At 47.5% G+C, this 17004-nt stretch overlaps 1 protein-coding gene across 3 annotated transcripts in view; it reads right to left on the bottom strand.

Moving 5' to 3' along the window:
• ATP10B (ATPase phospholipid transporting 10B (putative)) overlaps positions 1 to 17004 on the bottom strand; it is a 177947-nt gene that overhangs the window by 32378 nt on the left and 128565 nt on the right. For all 3 annotated transcript variants that reach the window (XM_070414482.1, XM_070414480.1, XM_070414481.1), the window contains 6 exons: positions 14177 to 14308; positions 12533 to 12660; positions 10758 to 11010; positions 9309 to 9547; positions 4205 to 4396; positions 1657 to 2263 (listed from right to left, as the gene is read on the bottom strand). In XM_070414482.1, coding sequence (XP_070270583.1) covers positions 1657 to 2263; positions 4205 to 4396; positions 9309 to 9547; positions 10758 to 11010; positions 12533 to 12660; positions 14177 to 14308 — 1551 coding nt within the window. The remainder of the gene's footprint in view (positions 1 to 1656; positions 2264 to 4204; positions 4397 to 9308; positions 9548 to 10757; positions 11011 to 12532; positions 12661 to 14176; positions 14309 to 17004) is intronic.

Raw genomic sequence — 17004 nt, 5'->3', positions numbered from 1 at the left:
ATAAAAGGAATTTTTCATCCTGGGTTTGTGGGTATGGGGCAGGATTGATGCTATCGCCACTTACTTTATCTAAGATGTCCCAGACATCTCTAATCAATTGCAGCACTTTATAAAGCTAAGTTTGGAAAAAGCTTCAGTCATTTTTTTTCAAACCAGGGCTAGATTGAGATCCTCAGAGGCCCTAAGTAGTAAACAGATTTCGTGTACCTCATCCATCCCTTCATATAATGCAAAATTAAAAATACAATGTTTAACAGTAAGATAAGTATAAGAAAGCACAATGAGCTCTGATTTCCCCTGTGATACTATTCTATGGCTGTTTTTATATACTGCAAAAATTCTTTCAAAGATTAATTTCTCTTTTTTCAGAAGGTGTGACTGTTTTCTTTGTGCCTGAAGCACAGTCTTTATGCATTGTCTTATTGAGCACTATTTGAAGTATTTTATTTCCAAAGACATCAGTTCCTAAGATTAAACCCTTTTGCCTTCTATCTGGTTACCTTCGAATTGACCTTTTTTGCTCAGGCTAACAGAAACCTCATGGTGAAATTGAACGTTCAAACACCATAAATATGTTACACCTAGGGTTAGTTCCCCCCTTCCTTTTCAAAGCTTTAGTTCTCAATTCTTAATAGTAACATTGCTCATGTGACTTTTATTGGAAGCATCTCTAATCCATTTTGCATTCAGGTGAGGAACAAATAAAAAACCATCTCCAGGGCAGCGTTGATGGCTGTTGCCCAGGGACAGAATACTGTGGCTCCCTTGACTCCGAAACACGGAATTCACTCCTCTGCCAGAGTCTGGGGATAAAGAAACCTAATCAGCTCCCTTCCCATTCTAAACGCTCATCCATCCTCATGAACCTCTTGGCTTTGATCCATAGCTGGTAATGCAGGAGGCACAGAGCTGCCTGGCAATTCTAAAGCTTGGCTGGAACGTGCTACTCTGGGAGAATCATAGCCCCGTAACCGTCTTCTCCCTGTTAGCCATCAAGGAGCGTCTGTGCACTAATTCATGCTGCTCCAAAACTAGACACTGATAGCTAGGGACTATGGAACATTTTTCTGGCTTGGTGCGAGTTTATGGAAATCCATTGGGGAGAGGCGGGGGGAAAGGATGATAAAGAGGGCCACCTGAGGCTTCCCAGAATGCACTGAGCCTGGCAGGGAAGTCTGACGGCATGAAAGGCCTCAGGGTACCTGGGCCGAGGATGTGTCACTGGTTACCTCGCCTCCTCTCTGAGGTCACTTCCCTCTCTGGGTTCAGTTGGTCTCTCTCCAAAACTAAGAATGAGGACCACAGTATTTTCTAGGATATGTTAATGGATGTCCTGCTAAAATATAGGGTATGGATAATCCATGTTTAAATGAGTTTGGAAAACTAGAAATGGGGATAAAGGAGTTAAAGAGACTTGCTCTTCCAAGACCTCCCCAAGTCTAGCTCCCAAGCTCTGTCATTCTCCAGGTCGAGGGCACGTGGAATGAAAGAAGCGTGTGTTAAGGAACCGCTGTGAGGAGAGCAGCTTGTGGCCCGTGTTCCTGGGGATCTGCTGGGCTGAGTGGCGCTGTAACTTGAACTCATCATTCCCCTCCCAAGCTGCCTCCTAAACCACGGAGCCCTCTCTTCCTGGAGCCCTGGTGAGGGGGGACTCACCGCGGGCTGGGTCTTCCAGCAGGTCCATGATAACCGAGTCAGCGCCCTTGGTATAGAGGATGATCTCGCCCGTCAGCGGGTGCCTCACAATGACGGACATCCTCTTCCTGACAGAGTCAAAGCCCAGGGTGCAGAGGACATCGAAGGTGAGGCAGGTGCCCTGGGGCAAGCGCACGGTCACCTGCTCTGGCGTCCGGGACACCAGTGTGAAGTTGTAGGCATGGGCGGCGTGCACCAGGGCAGCCTCGTCGGGGCTCTCGGCCTCGTAGCAGAGCTCGGGGCTGGCCGGGCCGAGGGCCGGGTCCTCCAGCACCTCCTCCAAGGAAGTGCCCGACCCAGACGCCAGGGCCTCACCTTGGTCCCATGTGCTGCTCCTGTAGCCGCCGTCAGTATCAGTCGAGTAGCCTCCACTGCACACAGACGCGTCGTCTCTGTCTTCCGAGTCCGTGGTGGGCATGGTGGTCCCCAAACTGTCCCCCAGGTCGGTGTCGGAGGGCGCGGTGGAGGAGAATGATTGGCTGAGGCTCGAAAACTTCAACTTCTGGAAGAGCTGGTGGATCTTCTCCAGGGAGGTCCCCAGAGCCTTGGTCGAGGGTGGCATGGTGACCTTGGGATCGAAGGAGAGAAGGAGAACATTACTCTCAATATTGGGAAAAAAAGTCACTCGGCCTGTGGCAGAATCTGCAGGTCATTTTGCAAGAAATGGATTACTTGGGCCCTCTGTGGTCGTGGGCAAGTCGTCTCCTCTAGGTGAGCCTCAATTTACCCACCTGTAAAATGAGAGCGTCAGGCCAGATGTTCCCTCTAGCCCTGACATTCCTGGGATTGGTAATGACCATCCCATTCTAATCAGAGACAAAGGAAAGAAAAGGAGACAAAAGCCAGACCCATAGTAAGAGTCCACATTCCCACACCCTTACCAGAGCCTTTATCTTTGCATGCATCATCTCATTTCATCTTCCCCAACTTTACGGCATACTATCATTATCCCAACTTATGGACGAGGAAACTCAGGCACAAGAGGTTAAATAAATTGGCCATCACCACCAGTGTACAGGGAGTAGAGCTGGGCCTCAGGCCTGGTTCTGTCCGACTCCAGAGGTTGGGACCTCCAGCAGCCAGCCAGCGGAAGCCTCCCTGTTCTCTTAAAGATTGAGAGGTGGATGCTGTCCTCCCCAGAATGGTGCTTCCTCCTCTTGAAAACAGAGTTCTCAGGTTACGCTGCCTTCTCTCAAAGCTCCCTGAAGACTTCTGATAACCTGGTGACTTTTCGGCAGCCGAAGTGACTTCTCAGGGTGGTTTGGGATTGGGATATAAGAAGGTGGGGGGGGGGGGGGGGGGGGGGCTCTGAGTTGGTGTCTGCATGAACCTTTTTCTTAATTTCATAGCCACAAATTATAACACCCAATTATTCTCATCAGGCACTCACAGGGGAGCCTGGGTGAGAGTCAGTGGATAATTAAAGACACAGCTAATTTCAGTACTAAAAAATAATTCAGAGTCTAATCTCCTATAAATGGCCATCCAGCTGCATTATCTCCCAATTGGCAGAACATCACACATGGCGGTATTTCTTCTAACCCCCATATAAAAGCAGAGACCAGTGTAATATGCTGTTATGGAGTCATACAGATGGTTCTGTCATGTATTAACCATACATCTTTTGTTGAATTACTCAAGCTCTCTGAGCCTGTTTCTTCACTTTTTTTTTTTAACTTTGGTGGAATCTCTTTTATTCTTTCTTTTGTAAAAATATATTTTTATTGATTTCAGAGAGGAAGGGAGAGGGAGAAAGAGATAGAAACATCAATGATGAGAGACTCATTGATTGGCTGCCTCCTACATGCCCCCTACTGGGGATCGAGCCTGCAACTCGGGCCTGTGCCCTTGACCGAATTGAACCTGGGACCCACTGAGCCAAACTGGCTAGCACTGTTTCTTCACTTGTTAAATGCAAAGCCATACAGCGTAGGATTGTTGGGTAGTGAGGATTAAAAGATAACGTAGCCAAAGTGTTTGGCATGGAGCCTGGCATGTAGCAAGTGCTCAGTAAATATTAACTCTTTTTAAAAATATATATATTTTATTGATTTTTTACAGAGAGGAAGGGAGAGGGATAGAGAGTTAGAAACATCGATGAGAGAGAAACATCGATCAGCTGCCTCCTGCATAACCCCTACTGGGGATGTCCCCGAAACCAAGGTACATGACCTTGACCGGAATCGAACCTGGGACCCTTCAGTCCTCAGGCCGACGCTCTATCCACTGAGCCAAACCGGTTAGGGTGATATTAACTCTTAATATCTACCCTGCAGACAGATAGACACAAAATTTGAAAGCTACATTGAGAGTTCATATATAACTTTTTCTATTTTATTTAAAAATGAGGAAACTGAGGCCCAGAAAGGGTAAGAGTTCAAGGTCTCAGAGGGATGAAATGGCGATACTGTGGCTAGGGCCCAAGTGTCTTGTCTTCCTGTTCAGGGTGTCACCCTTGCCCTTACCCTTCCTCCCCTCCCATGCCACTCCCTCCGTCACCGATCCTTACCCTCTGCCTGGGCTCAGTGGTTGTGGAGACCATGACGGAGTTGCAGATGGTGAGGGCGAGGAAGAAGTCAGCGATGGAGGAGGTGGTGGAGAGGGAAGCCTTGGCAGGTCTGGAGTCTGGCAAGTTCTCCAGCCACAGGGCAGCATCTTGTACCTTGGTCAGTAGGTTTTTATCTGGAGTCACATCTTTTTCCTGAGAGAGAAAGAACTTGGTGAGTCTTTCCTAAAGGGACTCAGAGGAAGCCTCCCCCCAACTCCCACACACACCAGGTTCTTTGCCTGCCTGGGGAGAGGATAACAGTCTTCCCTGTACTCTTGAATCCAGACGACGCCCCCTCTGCAAGTCCAGTCAATACAGATTCTTTTTTTTTTTAAATATATTTTATTGATTTTTTACAGAGAGGAAGGGAGAGAGATAGAGAGTCAGAAACATCGATGAGAGAGAAACATCGATCAGCCGCCTCCTGCACATCTCCTACTGGGGATATGCCTGCAACCAAGGTACACGCCCCTGACCGGAATCGAACCCGGGACCTTTCAGTCCACAGGCCGACGCTCTATCCACTGAGCCAAACCGGTTTCGGCTCAATACAGATTCTTATGTGATTCCTCCCTCTCCCTCACCTCACATGTCCATCAGTTATAAGCTCTGGCAGTTCTTTCATTACATTGTCTCCCCACAATTTGTCCCTCAGTCCTGATGCTACCAACAGGCTCAGATCCTGTGGCCTCACTCCTGGATTTCTGCGTCACCTCTAAGCTGATGTTGCTGCCTCTCACCTCTTTTCCTTCTAACCCTTCACATGTATTGCCCACGAATCTTTCTAAACACCTTTTCCTTCAGGTACTCTTGAGCTCAGCAGACCTTCAGGAGATCTCCATTGCTAGCACAATCAACTTACTCTGTCATCTAAATTTTTTTCGCAGTCTCTGCTCCCACCACTTCTCAACACAGGCCATCAACTTAGCCGGCGGTGTGTTTGCTGTCTCCTGGATGAATACTCCCATTCTATGCTTGTGATCTACCTTGTTTGATAAGTCCCCTCCTGTCTACCAAAATCCTACCTGGACTTCAGTAACCATGAAAAGCATATGGATTGTTATTGTAAGCTTTTTCCAAATGCAACAGATGTCCTAAGGGGGCGGGGGACCTCAGTGGCCTAGCAAGAAGGGAGTTTTCCACCTCTTATGAATAGGATCACTGCAGCCATGCGTCCCCAGTAGGGACCCTGGGGGCCAAGGGAAGCACAGTTGAGATGGCCTTCATCTGTCCCTGCCTGTGTGGTCACATCACTTTCAAAAGATTTTTCTGTGCTTGGCTGATTAAATCAGTACCTAGCCATCCAGTGGGGGATGTGGCAGCGTGGGTATGTGGGCTGTCCACCCACGGGAACAGACTGAAGTGCTGCACCAGTCTCTTCCAAAGGAGGAAAGGAAGACCAAGATGAAGGACGAGGCAGAGGGCCAGGGTGTTCTTTCCGGAGGGGCGGGAGGGGCTGCGCCCACAGAAGGGAGTGGTGATATATTCGGAGACTGGATGGTCCCCAGTGCAAATTTTATGACCAGGAAGATATTCTTTGGTCTGATGGTTCTGGAAACCTTTTGCAAGTGGCACTTTTAAACAAAGACTCTCTGCTCAAATCTTGGCTGCTTGCAGACCAAGAAAAAAAAAAGTCATTTCATTTTCTATCTGCCAGTCTATTAAACACTGGCTCAGCCCTCACCCTGTCATAAGTGTGCTACCCCACCCTCAGACCACAGCTTTTATAGCGGCCTATTAGGCAAAAACGACCCATGCTTCCTTGTTCTTTGTAGTAAAAGAAAGAAGCCAGCTTTTGTTGTTACTGTTGATACTCATTTTGTTTTTGGTTTAGAGCCAAGAGCCAAGGAGACCAAGAATGGGCTCCTTTAGAATGTGGCCTGGTGCTCCGTCATGACTTGGCACCCCGGGGAATTCAGAGGCAAGTTCTGATGGTGTTTACAAAGGGAAGTACAGACCTGGCGGTGCCAGGAGATGACGGGACCAGCTGACTGCCAGATGGGCAGGTGGCAGAGAGGCAAGTTCAGAAACCTGCCAAGAAGTGGGGGGGCAGGAACCAGGAGATCCTCTGGGGCTGCCCCCAACATGGTCCATGGACTCATTCCAGGATCTGCCACTCCAGCCACAGATATTTTAAAGGTAGTTAGAGCCCTTTAAGGAAACATAAACCACCCCCCTCTGCCAATGACTTCCAAGCTGGAGAAGGAGCCTATTTGAGACAAAGGTAGACGATTTCCTAGCGGGGGGCGGTATGCTTACAGAGGTCCTCATCTTGGTTGCTCACTAGAACATCAGAAATAAAAATATGAGTGCTCGGGCCCTACCATAGACCAAATAGGCTGGCATCTCAGGGGAGAAGGCTCAGCATTGCATTTTACAAAGATGCCCATGTCCCCAGAGACGGGATCATTTGTCCAAAACAGAGAGCTTTCTCTCAGAAAGATGACTTAAACTTCGATTAGTTACCCATCCATCTAGAATGCATGATTTGAACAATTAGATCATCCAAAGAAGCTCAAGAGGCAGGACAATGATGGGAATGTGGAGGCTTCCAGCTGGGCAAGTTGACCGAAGCCACAGAGCTAATAATGGTAGAGCCGAGATGACCCCAAACGTGTTTGACTCGTAGCTGGAAGGGATCTTGCAGATCAGCACCAACATTATGTTATTTGAGTTTTAGAACAGCTGGTGAGAGTTGTAAGTAAATTATTTTCAGGTAATGAGAGGGATAGAAAGGGGTCTGACGTGTTGCTATGGTTACCCAGCAAGCCAGTAGCAGAGCTGAAATGAGAACCTACGTTTCCTGACCCTTAGCTCAGTGCCCTTCCTACCTGGGGATGCTATTGTCCCACTAACCCCAGATCTTCAAGCAAACAGACTGGAGAATGATACATGTGGCAGTTCGTAAAAAGAACGCGTCACCATCTGCATCTGCCTAGACAACAAGGATTGGCTGTTAATCTGTGTGTCAATTTCCTTATTGTTCTGGAATGAACTTAGAACTGCCTTAGAAGTGCCAGTCAGGGCGGAAGGTGACATCCAGGATCTGGATATAGCTCAGAGGTTAATGTGTCCCTTTCACTGGCCAGCAAGCAGCGAAGGGCCCCGAATAGAAGTTAGCCTGGGTTGGTTCAGGGCTGCAGTTTTTCTGGGTGACTGAGATTTTTCAGGTTGAACAGGGGGTAGTGAATCTGTGAGTCCCAACTGAGATCTACCAAGGAAAAGCTCCTTTCTCTCCCCCCGGGTCCTGGCGGAGACATTCTCAGGCACATGGGCCTCCTGTGGTGTCTAGAACTGGAAAGTGCCAAAGACACACACAGTGCAAGACCTACAACCCATGCCTAATGAGAATTCACTAATTCATGGTTCAAATATTTAGGTAAAGAGCTGGGGGAAAGGCATTCCATTTAGAGGGGACAGAATTAAATAAGAGAAAGACTTGACAATATGGAGGTCCTGTTGTTATCTCATTTGGGGAAAAAAACATAGGAAAAAAACCACACCAGATCAAAAGGCTTCCTAAAGGTGTCTACAAATCATTCGTCTTGCGAGTTTATGAACATCAGATGTCTTAACACATTGTTATCATTTGATCCTTGCTAATGTTGCATGTCTGTGCATAATAACAAAAGAGTTAACTCAACTTTATTGATTTTAGAGAAAGAGAGAGGGGGAGAGAGAGAAACATTGATTTGTTGTTCCACTTATTTATGCATTCATTGGTTGCTTCTTGTATGTGCCCTGACCGAAAATCAAACCTACAACCTTGGTGTAGCAGGATGACGCTCTAACCAACTGAGCTACCTGGCCAGGGCAGAGTTAACTCAATGTTGTACTCAGAGTTACAGAAGTGACAACCCAGAACACACAGACTCGCGGTGTTTTTTTCCTTGTTGCAGTCAGAAAGCACAGTCCTGGGTTAGGAATACGAGGCAGCAATATGGACAATGCTTCTGACATCTTGTCAGATCCAAAAAACCTAGAACCTATAATTATATGTACTATGATTGCAAAAATGTTAAATAGATGGAGTTATGCATGTGTATTAATGGGGGCAATAAAAGCTTGGAAGGAAATTCACCTGAAGGATCATTTTGAAATCGTATTTTCTAACCATGGGATACTAGCACTTCAGGTTCCTCTTTAAGTTTGTGACTTGTTCAAGACAAGCTGGGGCTCCCTGTGGCCTTTCTGTGAGAACAGAAGATTCTAGATCACGTGTCTTTTAGAGAAAGAGCAAGGTGCAGAGGAAAGCAGACAGGCAGGAGCCAGAGGCCCGGTTCTGGCTTTCACTCCCAGGGAATGTTGTGACATCTTGTAGAAGACATTCAATTTCTTCACCTGCTCCCTGGACAGTTAGTGATGGGTGTCCCTGTGGATCAAATGTGAAGGGACCACATGTAGAAAGCTGCAGGGGTGTAGGACCACAGGGGCCAGGCAGTTAACCTAAGGGAGTGAATGTGCTGGGTAATTTTGACATTGATGTTTTTTGCTTCATAACAATTGAAGACTCTCTTTGATGATCACAAAAAAGATATTCTCCCATTTTTCTTGAAATGCATAAGCCCGTAGGCTTATCTTTTGTTTTTCCACTTTATAGAAACAGGGGGATGGCAAATATTTCTCTTTCCTCTTAACTGTATTATTGGAAAAACAAGCATAATGGACATGCCGCTGGCCCTCAGCTCAGTGATGCAAGTGAGGCAAGGACTGTGATGAACTAGAGATTACATGCCCAGACTAAATGGCGTCGACTCTTTAACTCAAGCCAATTTCTTCCACAGGGAAATGCTAGCTTAGTGTGAAGGATTTTCCCAATTCCATTTTTAAAAAACAGAAGCCAGAAATCTATGTTTATGTGAAATCTCCTAATTTCTAAATACTAAACATTGGAAATGAACAAGAAGTGTGCATGCTCAATAAAACGCATATGAGGACTGCATACAAGACCGAGGAAGCCCCTCAGGGTTTTTATTGTCTTTTGCCTCTCACACCCCAGAGCCCCCTCCCATGTCTCCCCAGTAGAGGCCACTTGCAATTCAAAGAGGAAAAGGCAGGGACTTACGATGGAGCTGCTGAAGGCCACAGAAGACTGTGCATTTTCCCAGCGCCCCACAGACCTCTGTCGGGAGTGGCCCTGGATGGGTACCCGGGCACTCTGGCATCTCCTCAGAGGCTGGATGCCTCCTGGGCTCCTCACTGCTGCTGAGCCCTGGGCCCATCTGGCTGGAAAGGACAGGCACTGGTATTGGGTCCACTCTTCACTGTCTGAGTCCAGCTCCTTTGGGACCTCCAGTCGCTTGGCTGCGGGAAAGGAGTCCTGTTATTGCCCGTGTCATACCTGGGCTGGACTATGGCGGGGAAATCCCAGACTCGGAGTGGGGGCTAAGCACACTGAAGAAGAACACTGTGCTGCTCTGGCAAGCAGGGAGCTGGCTACCTTGACTGGAGAAAGGGGTGCAACCAAGTGACACAAGGTGCAGATCCTGGCTCTACTACCTCCTCGTTATGTGGCTCTGAGCTTTGGCTAAACCTGTGCCTCTATTTCCTCAGATAGGGGGTTAAAAAAAGTACTGAACTCTATGGGTTGTTTGGGAGACTTAGAATACTCTAAGTACAGATGATGGTAGCTGTTTTTATTATTAAAAAGGATCAGAAGGGCCCATCTGGTGTGGCTTAGTTGAGCATCGACCTATGAACCGGGCGGTCATGGTTCAATTCCTGGTCAGGGCATATGCCCGGGGTTGTGGGCTCCATCCCCAGTGTGGATCATTGCTGTTTCTATCTCTCTCTTCCTCTCTGAAATCAATAAAAAATATTTTTAAAAAAGGATCAGAAGTTCCCACATAAATGGTTGCCATCATGGTAAAGGGAATCGGGTTCCCTATATCACTTTCTTTCTCTTTCTCCATCCCTCCCATTTAAAAGAATGAGTACTGCTTTTTTGAGAGTTTCTTCTCTTAGTTAAAAAGTGTGTGTGTGTGTGTGTATGGGGGACGGAGCTGAGGGGATCAGGTCATCTTTACAGGCCATCTTTAGTCCATACAAGATGACAGTCTGGGCACTTAATAGCCATATCTGCTAAGCTGAAGCTTTCAAGAGATCACAGAGCATGGAAGGCATTTCCCGGGTGTATCAAATCTGCCCATGCGCCTAGATCTGGCCTGTCCTCTCAGGTAAGGTGACCTGAGAAATTCTTAAACCTGGGCACATCATTGGGACATGTCCGCAGGCCACTCCTGACGGGTAAAAATGTTGTGTATAAATGGTACAGGACAAAGTGGACTGGAGGGCAACACACAGATCACTGACAGCCTTGTGAACACATGAAGGTTCCCAGGTGATGAGAACAGCACTGCTCTGTGACCAGGAAGCCCTAGGGACACAGAAAGCTACTTTCCACAAGCCATACAGCCTCTGTGGGGAGCCAGCATGATGTCTTTAATCACCAGCCTCTAGGAGAGCAGGCGATTCTTTCAGGAAGAAAGATGGGGGCCCCCGGAGGGCCTCGTACCGTTTTCTTGGTGTGAGTACTCGCTGCCCACGATGGTGCAGCGCCGGAACACCATCTTGTTCTCGGTCAGTGTCCCCGTCTTGTCGGAGAAGATGTACTGGATCTGGCCCAGGTCCTCCGTGATGTTGAGGGCTCGACACTGGATGGACAGATCGGTCTCCTCATCGTACAGGTCGAGATCGTTGTGCAGGAAGAAGACTTGCCCGAGCTTCACCAGCTCAATGGACACGTACAGGGAGATGGGGATCAGCACCTTCAAGAGACCGAGTACCACGGAGTCAGAAGCCAGGCTGGTCCCCTGTGTCAGGACCCTCTCTCAGGACCCTCTCTCATGGGAGGCAAAGGCATTGAATGGAAAGCTGATGTCCGCTCGCGTGGTGGGCTTTCTCTGGGAAATCAAAGGTCAGTGCCTCATGCCTCCCTTGACATTCTTAGGGATATGCCTTCTTCAGGCAGGGGTGTCGGAATGAGGCAGGCACTCACCATTGGTTGTTCAATGCAGAGCGGGAAGCGGGTGAGGAGCAGTCGTTCCTTTGTCTGGAGTCTCTCGATTCCCCCTGGATCTCAGTGCCATGGAGGATGGCCTCCCACTTTTACAGGTGTTCAGACCCATTGTTGATTACTGGCCACTGATTCAATACCTAATACCTATTGAGCGCTTTGTGTGAGTCACATATTATTCTAGGTCCTGGACATGGCAGTGAGCAGAACAGAATCCCTGGCCTTGAAGACCTCAAATTCCAACAAACAAATAAATATACACTGGGCAGTGTGGTAAGTCTCATAAAGAAAAAGTAAAGAAGGTAGAGGGTGATGGTTGGGAGGGACTCATATCAACCATGACCTTTGAGCAGACACCTGAAGACGGGGTGTGTCCTGAGGATATCTGTGGGAGGAGGAGCATTCCGGGCAGCCGCTGGGCAGTGGGAGTGGGCAGGGTGTTGGGGGGTGAGAGTAAGTATGTGAGTGAACAGGACAGGGAGGGTGTCAGGATCCAGATCATTGAGGGCTTGTCGGTGGCAGTAAGGACTTTGGACTTTACTTTGAGAGGATATGAAATCACTGGCGGGTCGGTGCAGAGCAGGGGTATGACCTGATTCACAGGTAAAAAAAGGATTACTCTGCTAAACAAATGAATGAACTAATGATTCAAAAGAGTTCACCAGTAAGAGGACAATGAAACACCCTCAAGGAGTACAAGATATTGAGTGTAGATGAAGCTGCGTCATCTTTTCATAGATTAGTATCTTATAGAGCCTGCACATTTTTTCCTCCTTCTCTCATGTAGGTTCTCTGTGTTTTTGTTTCTTTCTCCTTATAGGGTCAGTACCCTGCTCCCCACCACCTTGTGTTTTTAAATCTCAAGTGATAAAATACTAAAACACTAATCTGTGGTTTCTTCCTCTCAGTATTTAGGGTTTGACAGTTCTCTGTGCTAGTTTACCTTATTTTATTCCCCAGTTATTAGGTTTCACCTGTTCAGTATCTGGCAAAGGGCCAGGCACACGTGGGTCACTGCTGTAATCTTATATAGAAAAGCCTAATAAATATTCTTCTCCACAATTATCTGGGGGGAGGGTCCCCTCACAAAGCAGGGCTGGTCCTGACACGACCCCGAATGGGAATACTTTCAAAGGCCCACAAGAAAGCAACGAACATTTCCCCGTCTCAGTACAGTCAGTTCTTTCTTGGGACCAGCACTGAATTTTCCTTCACAGAGTTGGATGGTATTGGCCACAGGCCTTCTTAGCCATTAGTGAGAGAGGAGCTCCTACCTGGAGCAGGATGATCATTGTGAGGAACATGTAGAAACCCCCAAGGGCAAGGGGCGGGAAGCTGCCCTTGGCATCCGGCACATCGAAGGGAGGGTGTTCCCTAAACGTCCCGTTCCAGAGGCTGTGACCTGAGAGGAGGCAAAGCCAGGATGAGACAGAATCTCCACTTAGTTCCAAGGTTGGTCAATTACATCAGCCCTTGACCTATTCCTGGACATGAGTATGCTTTGGAGGAGTCCACCCTTATCCTATATAATAAAAAGATAATATGCAAATTGACCCTAATGGTGGAACGACCAGAATGACTGCTTGACCAGTCACTATGAGGTGCACTGACCACCTCTTGGTCCCTTCCCCTGGCCATCAGGCTCTGATCACCGATGGAGAACAGGGAACTGGGGGTTGGTGACAGCGGGGGATGGGGCTGGCTGTGGGCAGCTGGGGAAGATGGCCCTGATTGCAGGCCAGGCCTAGAGACTGTACCCGCACATGAATTTCGTGTGCTGAGCCTCTTGTTCTATATAATATAGGTGTGTGTGTGTGTGTGTGCGCGCGCATGCTCATTTAGCTCTGAAGAAGTCCTTCATACAGCCTATGTGTCAGTCTCTTAGTAGGCATTAAGTCTGACCTGCCAGAGGAGAGTATCATGGGGATTGCTTACATTTTGATGAAATTCTGTGATATAGGGGTTGGAAATAGAGAAAGGGACACACGTTCTTTCCAGTTGTGTGATTGGAAGTGCATGGCTTGGGAGTCCTGACAACCTTTACCCACCCTCTATACTCTCCCCATGCATTCTGGGCTAAGAAAAAAGAGCCACCACCTTCACACAGTCCAAGTAAATGTGTGATAAAGAACCCGGAAGGGAGTTCGCTGAGAGCTTTCACCTCCTGCAGGGGCCCATCGCTGTGCGTGAGTCATTATTCTCAGAAAGAACAGGATTCTGCCCCTCCCATAACTCCCAATTTGTGTATCATTTGGGCAATCTGCCAAGATGATTCTGGCTTGCCTGCACCTTATCTCCCTGTGTGACCTTTTAACCATTAACTTCCTTTCTCTGGGGACATAGTGAGATGATCTCAAATGTCCTTTCCAGTCCTGACAGTCCTTAAACAAACCTGTCCTGAAGCAAAGGCAGCCAGCGGTTCCTGCAACTTAAACATTAGCCTGCTCATTTAGTCAAACATTTAATGAACTCACCCCCAATGCCTTGGCAGGACCAGACCAAATGATTTCTTAGGCCCTATATGGCCTAAGGGACAGTTCTCCACCCCTGTTAAACTAGTAAGTTCACGTTAATTTTCTGTGCACAGCCCTCTCTGAGGGGATAGACTGTCAGGGATCCTGTCCACATGCTGGGTCCTTCCTGCTTGCCTTGCTATCCTTCATGCTAAGAGAGTGTCTGACTCCTGACAGTATTTCTTGAACAAATAAATGATAGATGATATTCCTAATATTTTGCATAATTAATACTTTCAAGAGATTTCACATTGGCATCCTGTGATCATATAGGGGAGGCTTTATTTTTTATGAACTCTATTTTATAGATGAGGAAACCGAGGCTCAGAGAGTTGAAGCAACTTGTCCAAAGAAAAAGAAGATTACTGTGGCACTGTGCATTGTTCTTTCCAGAACATTCCGTACCTACAGCTCCGATGAGGCACATGAGGAAGAGGAGCCCAATGCAGAAGAAGATATCCGTGTTCATGCGGCGCTCGATCTTGCTGCGTTTGTACCGCGGGCCGCTGTTGTTCAGCATGGCTTTCGTCTCGTGGCCTGCAAGCGAAAATGAGGTTATCAGTCTCTTGCCCCCCGTTTGCCTCTGGCCTGGACCATAGCCTTGGCTCCGCTCACAGGAGCCCACAGTAACAGAGGGGCCTCCTGCCCTCACCTGCCTCTGGGCTGCCTCAGGGAGGCTGCTGAGAACTGCTGGAGAGGCCTCTCACAATTGGTCAGCAGGTACTTATTGAGCATCCCCGACATGCCAGCCACTGGTGGGCATGGACAGAGCTACCATGCTCAGGTTGTGCCCTGCACAGACCTAGAGGTATCCCTCATTTTGTAGTTGTCATAGGTTTGTAAGTTTATTATGACACATTTCTGGCAAATGACAGTAAACTGTTTTGAGGGCTTTTTCTAATTTGCACAAAGGCACTGTTATGGGCTAGCGGTGGTATAATACACTGCTAAGACAGATGACTCACATGCTGGTGAAAATATACAAGGAAACAAATACATGAGATAACTGCAGTCAGTAATACGTCCCATGAAATAAACAATAAACAAAGGGCTAATAATAAGAGATGGTTTTGGAAAACATAGTCAGGGAAGGCTTCTCAGAAGAGGTGACATTTAAGGAAGACTTGAAGGGAGAGAAGAGTTGGGAGAAGAAGGTTTTAGGCTGGGGGAATAGTAGGTGCCAAGGCCCTGGGGCAGGACACTGCTTGGGGCCCTAATTTTCATATTTGTCTCTTGGTGACAAATACGTTGGTGTTGCTTGGGTAAGAGTGGTCAGCATCAAAGGCCTCTACCCCAACATTAAATCTGTACAGCTCCACTCCTGTCTCGGAGTTCTGCATGCATAATGTGTTGTTCAAAGAAAGGACAACAAAATTTGAAAACTACTAATCTCACCCAACCACCCCTTTTTCTAGTTGGAGAAAAGTAGAAGGGACCTGCCTATAAAGAAAGAATAAATGACCACCAGAGCCACACTGAGAACCCTGGATTCTAATTCCCAGCCTATTTCTCCTTCCAAGCAGTCCCTGGTGGTACCCAAGCCACACAGCCAGGTGCTGAGTCAAGCTGAGACTGTGTCTTTGGGCAGAGCCTGTCCTCTAGGCCTGCTAACTTTTAACTACCATGCTGCACTCCTTAGCAGTCAAATTAAGAAACACCAATCACATGTTTTCTGTGCAAAATTAAAGAAAACGAATACATCAGCTCCAGCGGTGAATGGGTTTAATGCTGTTTAGCTAGTTGCCCTGTGGATTTAAAGTGGCAACAAAACAGCAGGGCTAGCAAACTCTAGGCTTATTAAATTAGACTCAAGTCACTGCACTTGTGAGGGCGTTTGCATGGCACAGTGAGCACAGCCTGACTGTGCTGACGACACTGCCTTCCTGACTTCCTTAGGGTCACCCCATACAAGGGGTCCCAGGACCACTCTCTTCAAACACCTGCTCCTCACCATTGAGATCCCTCTGTTCTTTTGGCAAGAGCTGGACTCAAGGGGGGAGGCTGCATGGTGTCGCAGTTAGAACGTGGGCTCTAGAGTCAGAGCTAGACTCTGTAGATACTTGACCTTGGGTTACATACGATTAATACCAGGAGACAAGTGACCTTGAGTGAATGATTCCCTTTGCACCTCAATTCCTTGTCTGCAAAATGGGAGATAATGGTTGTGTATGTATTTGGGGCTGGGGAGTGGATTAACATACACAAAGTACCTCAACGCGTTCCTTGTACACAGTAGGGGTACACACCTCCACACTCGATCTCTTCCTCTACAAAGCTCAGTTTGGCTTTTTTGGGCCTTTGATACTGAGGATACTCCTATTTTGTCCATCTGTATTGTCCCAGGACAGACTCTAGACCAGTCATTCTCAACCAGGGGGATTTTACTCCCCAGATGACATGTGGCAATGGCTTGAGAAATTGTGGTTGCACATCTTGAGAAGGTGGTGCTAATAGCATCTAGTGGGTAGAGGCCAGGGATGCTGCTCAACATCCTACAAGGCAGCCCCCACCACCAACAGCCCGGACCTGTAAGTCAATCGTGCCAAGACTGAGCACCCCTGCTCTAGATGATAACACTGAGAACAATTAGTACTCCTTTTGCTCACACTTTTTGAGAACCTACTATGTGTCAGGCATTGTGCTAACCTGTTTCACAGGTCATTTCTTTTGAACCTCATGCCCCTACAAGAAAGGAACTCTTAGTGCACCCTTGTTGAAAGCTTAGCCAGCTAGCACTGGAATGTGCAGCTGGTGAGTGGATTTGATCCCAGGCAGCTGACCCCCCCCCCCCCGCCCCCCTGAGACACAGGGAGCTCTCTCTAAACCTGTCCCCTCATACAGCATTCCTATCATCCACATAGAGTTTTTTCTTTGTTTCTGGTCACTCAGAAAAGCAAACTCTAAGTCCATGAGGGTTTTCTTGCTGGGACAGGGATTGCTACACAGCCCACCTTTAGTGGGTCTACCAGATGGCACTGAACTCATTACCAAATACCCTTAAAAACAGTCACTTGAACTGACAAATAAACCTCCCCTCCCCCAAATAAGGGAAAGCTAGCTAGATTGTGTCATTATTTGTTTAAAAACCTGTTTTTGTGTTTTTTTTTTGATAGTCCTAAAAAGTGAATCTTAGGGTAGATTGATGTTTGGAATGCTCTTGTATGTCCATCAAAAGTGGGTTTATACTCAGACCAAAACAAATCAAACAAAACAAGCAAACAAAATACTACAAG

Source organism: Myotis yumanensis, unplaced genomic scaffold, assembly GCF_028538775.1.
Source record: "Myotis yumanensis isolate MYYU_CA2020_CCGP unplaced genomic scaffold, mMyoYum1.0.hap1 SCAF_5, whole genome shotgun sequence".
Taxonomy (NCBI): Eukaryota; Metazoa; Chordata; class Mammalia; order Chiroptera; family Vespertilionidae; genus Myotis; species Myotis yumanensis.
The sequence above is the reverse complement of the archived record's forward strand: the minus strand, read 5'-3'. Positions and strand labels throughout refer to the sequence as shown.